The sequence below is a fragment of the Lipotes vexillifer genome, unplaced genomic scaffold (genome assembly GCF_000442215.2).
Source record: "Lipotes vexillifer unplaced genomic scaffold, Lipotes_vexillifer_v1.1 scaffold1081, whole genome shotgun sequence".
NCBI classification, from domain to species: domain Eukaryota; kingdom Metazoa; phylum Chordata; class Mammalia; order Artiodactyla; family Lipotidae; genus Lipotes; species Lipotes vexillifer.
Genome location: NW_006779039.1, coordinates 693,693 through 711,213, shown reverse-complemented (window position 1 = coordinate 711,213; position 17,521 = coordinate 693,693). Strand labels below are relative to the sequence as shown.

At 45.6% G+C, this 17,521-nt stretch overlaps 1 protein-coding gene across 3 annotated transcripts in view; it reads right to left on the bottom strand.

The window, feature by feature from the left end:
• The window catches only part of MTMR1 (myotubularin related protein 1), a 72,487-nt gene that overhangs the window by 14,120 nt on the left and 40,846 nt on the right, over positions 1–17,521 (bottom strand). For all 3 annotated transcript variants that reach the window (XM_007452118.1, XM_007452117.1, XM_007452119.1), the window contains 3 exons: positions 13,798–13,983; positions 12,881–13,087; positions 1,961–2,053 (listed from right to left, as the gene is read on the bottom strand). In XM_007452118.1, the coding sequence (XP_007452180.1) occupies positions 1,961–2,053; positions 12,881–13,087; positions 13,798–13,983 (486 nt within the window). The remainder of the gene's footprint in view (positions 1–1,960; positions 2,054–12,880; positions 13,088–13,797; positions 13,984–17,521) is intronic.

Here is a 17,521-nt window from a genome sequence, read left to right as displayed (position 1 = left end):
TTGGGAGGAATAAGCTACTTCACATCCATATAAATGGTGCTTATCCCTTCAGAAGCATCGGAATTATTATCTGTGTTCAGCCTTTTTATGTAATTTTTCTGAAATGTATTTCATACCTTCCTGTCTTAACCTGAATGTAACCATCATTTAATTTTGTTACTGGCTTGGAATCAATACAAATTGCGAGTACATGGCACTACAAAACAGTAAGACTTGAGGCCAGTGTCCGTGCCTTTTGAGTATGTGTTTGCTGTTCCCTGTTACTCATACCATCGGGTGCCCACCGCTGAGACCACCCCTCCTCTACCCCCCACCCCTCTACCTAACTGGCTGCTTTGAATCAGCCATGAACTAAGCACTCAGATGATGCAAGAGCCCAATCAGCTTGGGGAAGCTGGGTCTAAAAGTGCGAGGAAGTTCTAAGGGAGGGCCTGAGGACTCTGTGAAATCTACTTTGGCTGCTTAGAACCCCACGCCAGCCCAATTATTTTCTAATTTCTGAAGGCATATCTATCTATTCTCACCATCCTTCCTACTCCAGTGTGATCTGTGGACCAGTAGCACAGCCTGGGAGCTTGTTAGAAATGCAGACTCTCAGGCTCTGCCCCAAACCCGTGAACCAGAACTGCATTTTGACAAGATCCCCAGGGTAGCTGTGTGCACAGTCAAGTTTAAGCAGCACCCCAGTAGAGCAGAATCCCTGGAGGGCTTGTGAAACAGAGTGCTGCCCCCTATCCAGGGTCAGCAGGTCTGGGGCGGGGCCTGAGAACCTGCATCTCTCAGTTCCAGGGAGGCTGAGGCTACTGGCCCCAGGACTGCACTGGGAACCACTTGTCTGGATCACTTGTCCTGTAACGCATTTTCATATCACAACCACCTGGGGAGCTTTTAAGAACTACACACACCTGGGCCTCTCCCCAGGCCCACAGGAAGAAGGGTCTCCAGGGGCAGGGCCCAAGCAGGCGCATCTTTAATATGATATGGTCCCCTTCATGTGCCTGAAGCAGTCAAGGCCAGACCTCCAGGTCAACAGGAAGGAGAGGGCCCAGGCCATGCTTTTCTATCTTCTCTTCCCCATAATCCCACCCAAGCAGGCACTTTGGAAAGGGCTCTGTATTTTGCTTGCTCTTTCTGCCTCTCCCTCGCCTCTGTCCCTCTCACTGTATCTCTGCCTCTATTTTGGTTTCCCTCCTGTCTCTGGTCCCTCTGGCTGTCTCCGGCACTCTGGCTTGTTCTCTGGCTCTGATTCCAGGTCCATTTGCATGGCACAACGTCCTATCGTGAGGGTAAGACCCCAAACTTGGGTTTCGACGCTGGAGATGAGGGAAGAAACGGCACATGCCTTCTGGCCTGCTGACCATCGGGCCGACTGGCTTAGGGAAGGGAGACCCCTGCGTGGCCACCTGGCTTACCAGGGCCCCACGCGCTGCCGGGTAAGAAATGACAAGACGCTCAGCAGCTTCGTATCTGCCACCGGTCCTGGGACAGTCCTTTTCCTCCTCACCTTGGGGTGGGAGGGGCTGTGGCCTGGGGCGGGGCGTAGAGGGTCCTGGATTCCCTGGTCTCCACCCCCTTTGTTCAGTCACATCCCCATTTCTAACTCCTGGGAATCTTCCGGTACCTGCCCAGCAGCGGGCTGTGCTTGCTTACCCTGACAGAGAGAGGGCAAGTGAAAGAAAGAGAAGGACTGAGGGGCAAGGTTTGCACAGCTGCCGGACAGCATGACGGACAAAAACCGCTTGCAGGAGAAAAGCACCTTTAGGTGTGAAGTTGGTTGTTTCCAATTTTCTGCTTATATTTCTAAGTAATTAGAATCAAACTGAGTTAACTAACAGAAGGGGTCATATAACACACACACACATCTTCACTCTGAACGAGCCTGAAATTAGAGTTTGTCTTCAACTTTAAGATATGCTTAGATCAGACTATAAAGGTCAGAAATAGACTTGAAATCTCTCACCTGTCTTGTCATTTGCCAAACACAGTCAATAAACTGAAGAAATATAGGGGATCGGTCAGCATCTGCATGGTTGTCATTGCCATGGCCCACTCGCTGAAAACAATCAAGAGGTTAAACATTTTAATGTATGCCATGGTCCTCTCAAAAGTCACTTTAACTTGCCTGGTGGCAAGAAGCATGTCTCATTTATATGTCCTAAGGCCTAACAGAATTCCAGGCACATAAAAGGCACTCAAAAACGTTCATCGCGTTGAACCGACTGCCATTACTCTTAGGAAACAAAATTTCAGCGTCCTGTTTTTACACGTTGATTGCTTTATAAGTGCCCTTTAGTGTAGTGGAGATGGAGAAGTCATAAGCAAAAGGCCAGCCGACCTTTCAGTCCACCCCAGCCACCACGCCCAGCGCTCGGTGTCGATGTGGGAGCAGCAGTCAGCAGCTCACAAAGCACATGACGACTCTGCCGTTTTCTCCACAAGTGGAGTTTTTTTCCCCCATTTTTCAGAAATGTCAGGAAGTCTGGGAATCAAAACAACAATTAACAGTCTACAAGTTTTAGCCAATTCTGCATGACTCAGAGGACCTCAAAGCCTCACTGTTGAAATGGTAATGGGGAGTCTTCAAGGCAGTCCGGGATTGTATCTCCAGGTTTTCTTCCAGTTTTAAGACATAGCTGATATCCAGTATTGTATATCATACCTTTTGATATTTTACAAGGTGTTAATAGATTCACGTTAAAAGGTAAAAGATAATTTCAAACACATAAACAGGACTGACAAAAACACTGAAAATGTCAAGTTAAAAACAGCTCACGAGTGAGCATTCTAACAAAAACTTCGAGTAATTTGATGCCTAAGCAAAAGGATGAAAAGGAAAGTTATGAAGATACAAGGCGATCACCACACAGGAAGATCAAGAAATACTGGGCCTATGAAACTGCCACCAAGAAAGACAGAAAAAGAAATAAATGACCAAGTCAACATGAACCCCTCAAAGGAACAGTATACTGCCTTCTTTTTTTAAAAAAACTTTTAATTGTAGTGAAATATACATATCAAATTTACCATCATAACCATTTTAAGTGTATAGTTCAGTGGCATTAAGTACATTCACACTGTTGTACAACCATCACCAGCATCCGTCTCTAGAACTTCCCAAACTGAAAGAGTAACTCCCTATTCCCCTCCCCCAGCCCCTGGACCCCCTCATCCTCCTCTGTCTCTACAGATTCGACTGCTCTAGATACGTCATACACGTGGAATCATGCAGTTTATTTGTCCTTTTGCAACTGGCTTCTTTCATTTAGCATAATGTCCTCTTAATTCATCCGGGTTGTAGCAGGTGTCAGAATTTTCTTCCCTTTGAAAGCTGAATAACATCCCACTGTACGGATAGACCACAATCTATTTAACCATTCATCTGTTGATGGACACTGGGTTACTTCCACCTTTGGGCTATTGTGAATCATGCTGCTATGAATATGGGTGTGCAACTAAGTGTTTGAGTCCCTGTTTTTTGGGGTATATACTCAGAAGCAGAATTGCTGGATCATATGGTATTTCTATTTTTAATTTTTTGAGGCACTGCCGTACTGTTTTCCAGAGTGGCTGCATGCATTGCATTACTTCTGTACTTTTATATAAAATAATTTGTGGAACCTACTCCTCAGTATTTAAGGCACCAGGGGAAGTTTTGCACTGACAGTTTACAACTTAAGATTCATTCTTTCTTTTAATAGACACGCATTGAACTCTTATGGTGCGTGTAAGGTGTCCCCCGCCCAGCCCTCAGGATTTCAGGTGGTTTCATGGGGTCCAGTGGAGGCCAGGCCCCTGGCTAGGAACCTGGGGTACCAAGACACATGAGACCCAGCATCTGTGCTCAATGAATAGTTCACTTGTGGTTTAGTCGCAGGAGAAGACCTGTAAACAACAGAGGCGATAAAGTGCGCCGGGGCTTCCTAGTCTGAGACGCATATGGTGGGGCTGCAAAGGAACAAGCAGCCATCCCAGGACGGTCTAGAGGAGGAAGCTAGGCGGGAAAGTCACAAGTCACAGTCATGGAGGAGGTCTTACTTGAGATAGAACTTGAAGGATCAGGAGGAACTTGCTTCTGGCTGGCCAGGGATAGATTCTATGAGAAGCAGTGGGGTGGCTCAGCGGGTGGGGGGTTGGTGGCGGCCACCAGGGGTGCTATAAGTAGCAGGGCACGGTTGAGGCAAGGCGAGAGGGGTGAGACGAGGCTGGAAAGGTGGGCCAGGGCCAGATCTCCAAGGGCCCCAAACGTGGCGATGAGGAGTTTGCCCACAACCCAGTAGGCCGTGGGCAGAGTCAGAGGGGTTTGTGCTGGGGAGAGTCGGCACCAGATCTGCTTTATGTAATGCCCCATCTGCTACAGTGGGGACAGTGGGTTGGAAGGAGACAGGGAGACTGCCATAATAGTCCGGAGGGAGCTGGCCAGGCCTGAACTAAGGGGGATGGAGTGGCAATGGGGAGGAGATGACAGATTTGAAATACATGCATTTAAAATCATGGGACTGGCTGAGATCAGTAAGGGATGAAGCATACAGAAAGAAAAGAAGCGATGTGAGGACTGAGCCCCAGGGCACCCCAACATTAAGAAGCTGGGGAGAGTGAAGCCTCAGGAGCAGTGGATTAAATCCCCACAGTCAACTTGCTGTACCTGCACCTGTGGAGTACCTGAACAGACCACGAACCATCCCAAAAGTGAGGCGGTGGACTTTGGGGGCAACTGTACACTTGGGGTTTGCTGTATGCAACTGACCGGTTCCTGATTTTTACGTTTATCTTAGTATAGTTTTTAGCACTTGATATCATTGGTGGATTTGTTTATTGGTTTGGCTGCTCTCTTCTTTTTTTTATTACTTAAAAAAATTTTTTTATTTTAATAATTTTTTAATTTTATTTATTTCTTTTAATTTTTAAATTTCTTTCTTTCTTTTTTTTCTCCCTTTTCTTGTGAGCCGTGTGGCTGACAGGGTCTTGGTGCTCTGGCCGGCTGTCAGGACTGGGCCTCTGAGGTGGGAGAGCCGAGTTCAGGACACTGGACCACCAGAGACCTCCTGGACCCACGTAATATCAAACAGCGAGAGGTCTCCCAGAGATCTCCGTCTCAGCGCTAAGACCCAGCTCCACTCAACGGCCAGCAAGCTCCAGTGCTGCACACCATATGTCAAACAACTAGCAAGACAGGAACACAACCCCACCCATTAGCAGAGAGGCGGCCTAAAATCATACTAACTTCACAGATACCCCAAAACACACTACTGGACATGGCCCTGCCCACCAGAAAGACAAGATCCAGCCCCAGTCACCAGAACACAGGCACAGTCCCCTCCACCAGGAAGCCTACACAAGCCCCTGGAGCAACCTTAGCCACAGGGGGCAGACACCAAAAACAACGGGAACTACAAACCTGCAGCCTGCAAAAAAAGGAGACCCCAAACACAGTAAGATAAGCAAAATGAGAAGACAGAGAAACACACAGCAGATGAAGGAGCAAGATAAAAACCCACCAGACCTAACAAATGAAGAGGAAATAGGCAGTCTACCTGAAAAAGAATTCAGAGTAATGATAGTAAAGATGACCCAAAATCTTGCAAATGGAATGGAGAAAACATAGGAAACGTTTAACAAAGACCTAGAAGAACTAAAGAGCAAACAAACAATGATGAACAACACAATAAGTGAAATTAAAAATTCTCTAGAAGGAATCAATAGCAGAATAAATGAGGCAGAAGAACAGACAAGTGGCCTGGAAGATAAAATAGTGGAAATCACTACTGCAGAGCAGAATAAAGAAAAAAGAATGTAAAGAACTGAGGACAGTCTCAGAGACCTCTGGGACAACATTAAACGCACCAACATTCGAAATATAGGGGTCCCAGAAGAAGAAGAGAAAAAGAAAGGGTCTGAGAAAATATTTGAGGAGATTATAGTTGAAAACTTCCCTAACATGGGAAAGGAAATAGTCGATCAAGTCCAGGAAGTGCAGAGGGTCCCAAACAGGAAAAATCCAAGGAGAAACACTCCAAGACACATATTAATCAAACTATCGAACCTTAAATACAAAGAAAAAATATTAAAAGCAGCAAGGGAAAAGCAACAAATAACATTCAAGGGAAATCCCATAAGGTTAACAGCTGATCTTTCAGCAGAAACTCTACAAACCAGAAGGGACTGGCAGGACATATTTAAAGTTATGAAAGGGAAAAACCTACAACCAAGATTACTCTACCCAGCAAGGATCTCATTCAGATTCGATGGAGAAATTAAAACCTTTACAGACAAGCAAAAGCTAAGAGAACTCAGCACCACTAAACCAGCTTTACAATGAATGCCAAAGGAATGTCTCTAGGCAGGAAACACAAGAGAAGGAAAAGGCCTACAATGACAAGCCCAAAACAATTAAGGAAATGGTAACATGAACATACACGTCGATAATTACCTTAAATGTAAATGGATTAAATGTTCCCACCAAAAGACACAGACTGGCTGAATGGATACAAAAACATGACCCATATATATGCTGTCTACAAAAGACCCACTTCAGACCTAGGGACACATACAGACTGAAAGTGAGGGAATGGAAAAAGATATTCCATACAAATGGAAATCAAAAGAAAGCTGGAGTAGCAATTCTCATATCAGACAAAATAGACTTTAAAATAAAGACTATTACAAGAGACAAAGAAGGACACTACATAATGATCAAGGGATCGATCCAAGAAGACGATATTACAATTGTAAATATTTACGCACCCAACACAGGGGCACCTCAATGCATAAGGCAAATGCTAACAGCCACAAAAGGGGAAATCGACAATAACACAATAATAGTAGAGGGTTTTAACACCCCACTTTCACCAAAGGACAGATCATCCAAAATGAAAACAAATAAGGAAACACAAGCTTTAAATGACACATTAAACAAGATGGACTTAATTGATATTTATAGGACATTCCATCCAAAAACAACAGAATACACTTTCTTCTCAAGTGCTCATAGAACATTCTCCAGGATAGATCATATCTTGGGACACAAATCAAGCCTTGGTAAATTTAAGAAAACTGAAATCGTATCTTTTCCAACCACAACGCTATAAGGCTAGATATCACTTACAGGAAAAAACTGTAAAAAATACAAACACATGGAGACTAAACAACACGCTACTAAATAACCAAGAGATCACTGAAGAAATCAAAGAGGAAATCAAAAAATACCTAGAAACAAATGACAAAGAAAACACGACGACCGAAAACCTATGGGATGCAGCAAGAGCAGTTCTAAGAGGGAATGTTATAGCTATACAATCCTACCTCAAGACAGAGGAAACATCTCAAATGAACAACCTAACCTTGCACCTAAAGCAATTAGAGAAAGAAGAACAAAAAAAACCCTAAGTTAGCAGAAGGAAAGAAATCATAACGATCAGATCAGCGATAAATGAAAAAGAAATGAAGGAAACAATAGCAAAGCTCAATAAAACTAAAAGCTGGTTCTTTGAGAAGATAAACAAAATTGATAAACCGTTCGCCAGACTCATCAAGAAAAAAGGGAGAAGACTCAAATCAATAGAATGAGAAATGAAAAAGGAGAAGGAACAACTGACACTGCAGAAACACAAAGGATCGTGAGGGATTACTACAAGCAACTCTATGCCAATAAAATGGACAATCTGGAAGAAATGGACAAATTCTTAGAAATGCACAACCTGCCAAGACTGAATCAGGAAGAAATAGAAAATATGAACAGACCAATCACAAGCACTGAAATTGAAACTGTGATTAAAAATCTTCCAACAAACAAAAGCCCAGGACCAGATGGCTCCACAGGCGAATTCTATCAGACATTTAGAGAAGAGCTAACACCTATCCTTCTCAAACTCTTCCAAAATATAGCAGAGGGAGGAACACTCCCAGACTCAATCTACAAGGCCACCTTCACCCTGATGCCAAAACCAGACAAAGATGTCACAAAAAAGAAGACTACAGGCCAATATCACTGATGAACATAGATGCAAAAATCCTCAACAAAATACTAGCAAACAGAATCCAACAGCACATTAAAAGGACCATACACCATGATCAAGTGGGGTTTATCCCAGGAATGCAAGGATTCTTCAATATACGCAAAATCAATATGAAACACTATATTAACAAATTGAAGGAGAAAAACCATATGATCATCTCAACAGATGCAGAAAAAGCTTTCGACAAAATTCAACACCCATGTATGATAAAAACTCTCCAGAAAGCAGACACAGAAGGAACTTCCCTCAACATAATAAAGGCCATATATGACAAACCCACAGGCAACATCATCCTCAGTGGTGAAAAACTGAAAGCATTTCCACTAAGATCAGGAACAAGACAAGGTTGCCCACTCTCACCACTATTATTCAACATACTTCTGGAAGTTTTAGCCACAGCAATCAGAGAAGAAAAAGAAATAAATGGAATCCAAATCAGAAAAGAAAAGTAAGACTGTCACTGTTTGCAGATGACATGATACTATACATAGAGAATCCTAAAGATGCTACCAGACTACTACTAGAGCTAATCAATGAATTTGGTAAAGTAGCAGGATACAACATCAATGCACAGAAATCTCTTGCATTCCTATACACTAATGATGAAAATCTGAAAGAGAAATTAAGGAAACACTCCCATTTACTACTGCAACAAAAAGAATAAAATACCTAGGAATAAACCTACCTAAGGAGACAAAAGACCTGTATGCAGAAAACGATAAGACACTGGTGAAAGAAATTAAAGACGATACAAACAGATGGAGAGATATTCCATGTTCTTGGATTGGAAGAATCAACACTGTGAAATTGATTATACTCCCCAAAGCAATCTACTTTGATTGAGGTTCAATGCACTCCCTATCAAATTACCAATGGTGGGCTTCCCTGGTGGTACAGCCATTAAGAATACGCCTGCCAATGCAGGGAACACGGGTTTCAGCCCTGGTCTGGGAAGATCCCACATCCTGCAGAGCAACTAAGCCTGTACGCCACAACTACTGAGCCTGCACTCTAGAGCCCGTGAGCCAGAGCTACTGAAGCCCGTGCATCTAGAGCCCATGCTCTGCAACAAGAGAAACCACCACAATGAGAAGCCTGTGAACCACAACCAACAGTAGCCCCCATTCACCGCAACTAGAGAAAGCCCGTGAGCAGCAACGAAGACCCAGTGCAGCCAAATATAAATAAATAAAATAAATAAATTTGTTTAAAAAAAAAAAAAACCTACCAATGGCATTTTTCACAGAACTAGAACAAAAAATTTCACAATTCATATGGAAACACAAAAGACCCCAAATAGCCAAAGCAATCTTGAGAAAGAAAAACGGAGCTGGAGGAATCAGGCTCCCTGACTTCAGACTATACTACAAAGTTACAGTAATCAAGATAATATGGTACTGGCACAAAAACAGAAATAAAGATCAATGGAACAGGATAGAAAGCCCAGAGATAAACCCAGGCAAGTATGGTCACCTTATCTTTGATAAAGGAAGCAAGAATATACAGTGGAGAAAAGACAGCCTCTTCCATAAGTGGCGCTGGGAAAACTAGACAGCTACATGTAAAAGAATGAAATTAGAACACTTCCTAACACCATACACAAAAATAAGCTCAAAGTGGATTAAAGACCTAAATGTAAGGCCAGACACTATCAAACTCTTAGAGGAAAACATAGGCAGAACACTCTTTGACATAAATCACAGCAAGATCCTTTTTGACCCACCTCCTAGAGCAATGGAAATAAAACCAAAAATAAACAAATGGGACCTAATGAAACTTAAAAGCTTTTGCACAGCAAAGGACACCATAAACAAGACGAAAAGACAACTCTCAGAATGGGAGAAACTATTTGCAAATGAAGCAACTGACAAAGTATTAATCTCCAAAATATACAAGCAGCTCATGCAGCTCAGTAGCAAAAATGCAAACAACCCAATCCAGAAATGGGCTGAAGACCTAAAGAGACATTTCTCCAAAGAAGATATACAGATTGCCAACAAACACATGGAAGGATGCTCGACATCACTAATCATCAGAGAAATGCAAACCAAAACTACAATGAGGTATCACCTCACACTGGTCAGAATGGCCATCATCAAAAAATCTACAAACAGAGGGAGACGCAAGTGGGAAGAGATATGGGTACATATGTATATATATAACTGATTCATTTGGTTGTGAAGCTGAAACTAGCATACCATTGTAAAGCAATTATACTCCAATAAAGATATTAAAAAAAATCCACAAACAATAAATGCTGGAGAGGGTATGGAGGAAAGGGAACCCTCTTGCACTGTTGGTGGGACTGTAAATTGATAGAACCACTATAGAGAGGCGTATGGAGCTTCCTTAAAAAACTAAAAATAGAACTACGCTACGACCCAGCAATCCCACTACTGGGCATATACCCTGAGAAAACCATAATTCAAAAAGAGACATGTACCGCAATGTTCACTGCAGCACTGTTTACAATAGCCAGGACATGGAAGCAACTGAAGTGTCCATCGACAGATGAATGGATAAAGAAGATGTGGCACATATATTCAATGGAATATTACTCAGCCATGAAAAGAAGTGAAATTGAGTTATTTGTAGTGAGGTGGATGGACCTAGAGTCTGTTGTACAGAGTGAAGTAAGTCAGAAAAACAAATACCGCATGCTAACACATATATATGGAATCTAAAGGTAATAATAATAATAATGCTTCTGAAGAACCTCAGGACAGAACAGGAATAAAGACACAGGTAGAGAATGGAGTTAAGGACACGAGGAGGGGGAAGGGTAAGCTAGGATGAAGTGAGAGAGTGGCATTGACTTATAAACTCTATCAAATGTAAAACAGCTAGCTAGTGGGAAGCAGCCACATAGCACAGGAAGGTCAGCTCGGTGCTTTGTGAGCACCTAGAGCGGTGGGATAGGGAGGGTGGGAGGGAGGGAGACGCAACAGGGAGGAGACATGGGGATGTTTTTATATGTAGAGCTGATTCACTTTGTGACACAGCAGAAACCAACACAGCACTGTAAAGCCATTATACTCCAATAAAGGTGTTAAAAAAAAAGAGGAAGAAGTTGGGGAGAGAGGGAGGACCAGAAGGTAGGAGGAAAGTCAGAAGGTTGCAGCCACCTAGAAGCCAAGGGAAGAAAGTGTTTGCAGGAGAAGGGAGCAATGACCAGTATCAAACGCTCAGGCCAAATAGGAGAAGCACTTGGCAGAGTGGCAGCCGTTGGTGACTGTGGCAAGAGCAGTGGCAGGGCGAAGGTGCAGGGGAGTGAGGAGGAAGCCTGGCTGAAGCGGGTTCAAGAGAGACCAGAAGGAGAGAACCAGTGAGAGCCAGAACAGACTAGTTTTGTGCAGATTTGTTGTAGTGGGGAGCAGATGTTCAGGGTGACACCTGGAGGGGGAAGCACAGTCAAGAGGGTTGGGTTTTAGGGGGGGTAAGTAACAGCACGTTTCTATCAATGGAAATGATCAAGGGGAGAGGGGAGATGGAGGAAGGAACCACCCATGAGCCGGATGACGGGACAGGTGGGCAAGGAGAGAAATTGGCTTCAGGTAGGAGCTCATCCACAGAAACTCGAGGGAAGGAATAGTAAACAGACCCAGTGGGTGAGTGACTGCAGGCTTGAAACCCCTGCCTGAAGGTTGGCTGTACCCTCAATAGCTGGGTGACCTTGGCAGATAGCTCACACTCAGTTTCCCCATCTATCCATGGTAGCATCTGCCTCGCAAGGTCACTAGAAGATTAAAACTGGAGGATACACGTAACTGAGCACCACTGTGTGTCCAGTACTGTTGAAGTCCTAACCCTCAGTACCTCAGAATGTGACTGCATTGGGAGAGAATCGCATCCTTAAAGGCCCTAAGTTGAAATGAGGCTGTTCCAGTCTGACTCATGTTCTTGTAAGAAGAGGAAGTCTGGACACAGAGAGACACCAGGGATGTGTGTGCACAGAGGAAAGGCCACGTGAGGACACAGCAAGAAGGCAGCCGTCTGCAAGCCAAGGAGAGAGCCATCAGGAGAAACCAACCCTGTCAGAACCTTGATCTTAGACTTCCAGCCTCCAGAATGATGAGACAATAAATTTCTGTTGTTTAAGCCACCCAGTCTTATGGTACTTTGTATGGCAAAATCTGGTACACCAATGTTCACAGCAGCATTATTCACTATCACCAACAGATGGAAATAACCCAAGTGTCCACCAGCAGATGAATGGATAAACAAAATGCAGTATATCCACACAATGGAATACCACTCAGCCATGAAAAGGAATTACTGATAAAATTTGATAGGTTCTATAACATGCATAAACCTTGAAAACATTGTGCTTAGTGAAATAAGCCTGTCACAGCAAGACAAATATTGTATGAGTCCACTTATGTCAGTTATCTAGAGTAGGCAAGTTCAGGGAGATGGAAAGCACATTAGTGGTTGTCAGGGGCTGGCGGGAAGAGGGAAATGAGGCGTGACTACTTAATGTGCACAGGGTGTCCTTCTGGGGGTGATGAAATGTTTTGGAACTAGATAGAGATGGTGGTTGTACAACACTGAATGCACTAAATGCCGTGGCACTATATACTTTAAGATGGTTAATTCTATGTTATATGAATTTTACCTTAATTCTTTACAAAAATAAAGGCATACCTACATGGAAAAAAAAAAACAAGATTGCCCTGCCAGGAACATACAATGCTGAGGTCCATGGCATTCTCTTATGGCAATTCAGGTCTCACACAGAGCACAAAGCCGTCGTGTGTGTGTGTGTGTGTGTGTGTGTGTGTGTGTGTGTGTGTGTGTGTTTGTGATGTGTGATACAAATATGCATAGGATATAGCAAAACAATGAAGCATGCACCTGTCTCAACTTACCAGTGCAAACCTATGTCCAAAGCTTATCCACTCCTTTTCTATGAGAGCCTCGAATCCTTTAATGGTGCGGTAATAACTGTCCAACATCAGCATGGCCAGAGACGTCAGCTGGGATGTCCGGTCCCAACCGTCGCTGCAGTGCACCACCACCGAGGTTTTCCCAGATTCTATTTTATCAGCAATTCTTACTGCCCCAGCAAGAAGCATCTTCAGAAAAGAAGGCACATTAAACCAGGCTACATTTAATTTCTATTACAGCAAAAAGAATTCTGTGGAGAACACTGGAAGTTCAGGTCAATGAACCAAACAAGAATGCAATCAATTTAAGAATCACTAGGAAACGTTAGTATCTGGAGGGAAAAAAGAGAAACTTACACTAAGAACAAACTACAGTAGTAAATAGGGTCCTTTATCAAAGGGCCACAGAGTACTTTAAAAACCTGATCTGAGGGCTTCCCTGGTGGTGCAGTGGTTCAGAGTCCGCCTGCCGGTGCAGGGGACACGGGTTCGTGCCCCGGTCCGGGAAGATCCCACATGCCGCGGAGCGGTTGGGCCCGTGAGCCATGGCCGCTGAGCCTGCGCATCCGGGGCCTGTGCTCCGCAACGGGAGAGGCCGCAACAGTGAGAGGCCCGCGCACCGCAAAAAAAAAAAAAAAAAAAAAAAAAAAAAAAGACCTGATCTGAGGCAAGCATTATTGCTTTCTGTTATGTCACAAACCGCCCCCCGCCCCGCAACAAAGACCACAGTTTGGATGCTGCTGCCCGTGGAAACTATGAAAGCCCAAGTACACAGCAAAGATGCATTCATGTGCAATGCTAAGAAACCACCCAGATAGACAGACAGACAGATAGCTTTATGGCCCAGCTGCAGAGAAATCTTAAGCAGAAAGCACGTAAAGGACGGGCCCTCTCTGTACCCGAATGTACTCCAGCCAGTGCGTCCCGTCCACGTGGGACAGCCACCGCGCCTCGTCAATGGCCGGGTACGCGATCTCCTTCAGTTTTCGCAGCGATTCTCTCATCACGTGAATGTTGTGGATCTCCAGGAACACGAGTTCTGCGTTTGGGTATGCACTTTCACTTTCATAGCCCCCACCCTTTGCCTGTGAAAACAAAAGATATATGTCACTTCATCTGAGTTAACTTTTCTGTTCTTTCTAGTGTTAACCAGATAGAGACCATTAAAGAAGCGACAAACTCATCTGTTTATAATAAGCCTCCTACATCCTTGTATGAGTTTCCCATGGCTGTTGGAACAGAGTACCACAATCTGAGTGGCTTAAAGTGACAGAAATTTCTCCTCTCTCAGTTCTAGAGGCTGGAAGTCCAAAATCAAGGTACTGGCAGGGCCGTGTTCCCTCAGAACCCTCTTGGGGAGGATCCTTCTTTGCCTCTTCCAGCTTCTGGTGGCCCCAGGTGTTTCTGGTTTATAGATACGTTAATCTCTGCCCCATCTTCACATGGCCTTCTCCTTGTGTCTGTATCTCTTCTTATAAGGACACCAGTCAGACTGGATTAGGAACCATCCTAATTCCATACGACTTTGTCTCAACTTGATTACATTTGCGAAGACCCTATTTCAAATCAGGGCCACAGTCACAGGTGCCACGAGTTAGGGCTTCAACACATTTTTTTTTTTTTAATGGAAACACAGTTCAACCCACAACAATCTTCCATCACCCATCATCAGTTTTGAAAACGATTAACAACTGGATCTTACACAAGGCGAATTGGGTTTTAAAACGTTCTATTCATATATCTGAATAAAAAAGCTGTACTGTGGACTTCCCTGGTGATGCAGTGGTTAAGAATCCGCCTGCCAATGCAGGGGACACGGGTTTGAGCCCTGGTCTGGGAAGATCCCACATGCCGCGGAGCAAGTAAGCCTGCTCGCCACAACTACTGAGCCTGCGCTCTAAAGCCCACGAGCCACAACTACTGAGCCACGTGCCACAGATACTGAAACCCACGCACCACAACTACTGAAGCCCACGCACTTAGAGCCCGTGATCTGCAACAAGATCAGCCACCACAATGAGAAGCCCGCGCACTGCAACAAAGAGTAGCCCCCGCTCACCGCAACTAGAGAAAGCCCGTGTGCTGCAATGAAGACCCAATGCAGCCAAAAATATAAATAAATATTAAAAAAATAAAGTTGTGCTACCACAAAACTTCTATATAAAACAATTTGTAAATCCCAAACAGTGAGATTTATTTAAGTAATTTAAGTAAAATAAAATGCAAATGTAACAAAAAAGGGGGATACGGCTCACCCCTTGGTAATCTCATAACAAAATCTGGTCTAACATTAGCTTATATTTTGCAGAAGTCAACATCCAAAACACATCTGTTATGAGAATATAGAGAAATCGAAACCCTAATACATTGCTGGTAGAAATTTAAACTGTACAGTCTCTGTGGACAAAAGTCTGATGGTTCCTCAAAAAGTTAAACACGGAACTACCATCTGGTCCAGAAATCCTAACTCCTGCACAACTAAAACCAGGTATTCACATGAAAACTTGTACACAACAAATCATAGCAGGAATATCCACAACAGGTATCAGGTGGAAGCAACCCAAATGTCCATCAATGAATGAGTGGATAAACTGTGCTGTATCCATACAATGGACTATTTTTCAGCCACACAAAGGCATGGAGTACTGATACATGCCACAATACGGAGGAACCGTAAAAACATCACTCCAAGTGAAAGCAGCCAGGCACATAAAACCACACAGTGTATGATTCTATTTATATGAAGTGTCCAGAAGAAGGAAATCTACATGGAAAGTAAATAAGTGGTTGACAGGTGTTGGGGACAGGGGTTGGGGAGAGTGGAGGATGGGCGGCGACTGCCAGTGGGCACAGGGTTTCCATCTGGGGCTATGGAAGCGTTCTGGAATGAGATAGTGGTGACTGTCTCACAACGCTGTGCAGAGACTAGAAGGCACTGAACTGTAAAGTGTGGACTGGTTTCTGGAGGAGGAACAGAGCCCTGGGCTTTGAGCGGTGGAGCTGTCTCGGGAGCAGGACGCAGAGCTCTGGAGCATGGAAGAGGCGCAGGGCGGTGGCTCTGGGGACGGCGTCCAGGGCTCAGGGACGGCACGTGTGGTGAGGAAAGCAGTCACGTCCAGAGCCTGCGCAAGGCCGACATTTAGGGAATGCAGAGCAAAAGAGACTGAGGAGAGCAGCCAAAGACTGGAGGATAGGGCTTCTCTGGTGGCGCAGCGGTTGGGAGTCCGCCTGCCGATGCAGGAAACACGGGTTCGTGCCCCGGTCTGGGAAGATCCCACGTGCCGCGGAGCGGCTGGGCCCGTGAGCCGTGGCCACTGAGCCTGCGCATCCGGAGCCTGTGCTCCACAACGGGAGAGGCCACAACAGTGAGACGCCCGCGTACCGCAAAAAAAAAAAAAAAAAAAAAAAAAAAGACTGGAGGATAAAGAGAAAAGGGAAGAGAGTCTTTCAAAAAGGAGAGGGTACTCACTGTGTCAAAAGCTCACGCGGTCATGACAAGAAGGTACTAGGTGGCCTTACCGTGAAGAGTCCAGGTCAAGACGGGCACGGGGGTAGGGAAACGGTGGAGCCAGCTGCGAGGGGACGGGGACGGTGACTCCGGGGAGGGCTTATCTGCACAGCTGGGACAGACTTCACGGGAAGGAGTGGGCACAAGAGCAGGGTGGCCTGAGCCGGCAGGGGGTCGGGGGAGGACGCAGCGGGGAGGCCACCCTAGTTTCCGGGGCGTGGAGGTAGGGATGGGGTGGGGGGCAGTTCCCGTCTGAGGCTGGGTGTGTTCTGTGCAGAAGGGTCGAGGACGAAGGGCGTGGGGCAGGGCCATCCAGGAGAAAAAGAGTTGCAAAGGGCTGACCCAGCCCCTGGAGGGCCCAGGAGAGGCAGGGAGCCCGGCAGGAGCCCGGGGCCTGGGGCCCTGCTCGGCGGCCCGGGTGTGGGCCTGGGGTGGGTGGGCAGGGAGGCGGGGGTAGGGGAGTGTGCCCTGAGCTCGTGCCACAGCCATGCCGGGGGACCGGAGCCCAGCCACCGGGGGCGGAGCAGGGGCCGAGGACCTGCTTGAGCTCAGGAGCCGCAAACACGACTGGCGGGGAAAGAAGAGAATGTCGTCATCGGGTCTGGATGCGCCTGTCCTCTGGCCGGTACAGGATGACGTGAGGTGCTCTCACTCAACAGAACACTCTGAACACAAACTGTGCCCAAAGCAGCCTAGAGCTTGGTCCTGCCTGCGTGGCAGGATGATGTTTTCATAAACGATATCCTCGGTGCCCACTGAAGACACTGCTGGCCGAGGGGTTAAAGGCACAGGCTTTGGTGGCACGGAGCGTGGGTTCGTCATCCCAGGTCTGCCACTCAAGTAGCTATGGGTCCTCACCATCTCTCTGCGCCCAGCTTTCTCACCAGAAAGACTCCAGGGGCTCACCGTGGGGATTAAATACTAACTAACTAAACAATCTTAATGAACGCTAATCCGTGCAAGGCTCGGTGCACGCCCCCCATACTCGGGCACTGATGTATTATAACTTCCCCCAGCACCTACCTCGAAAAGCCCCGAGCTGGGCAGGGACCCCTGAGGGAGACCTGAGGCTGGGGCAGAGGCCCCACACCCAGAAAGCACTTCAGCACGGAGGG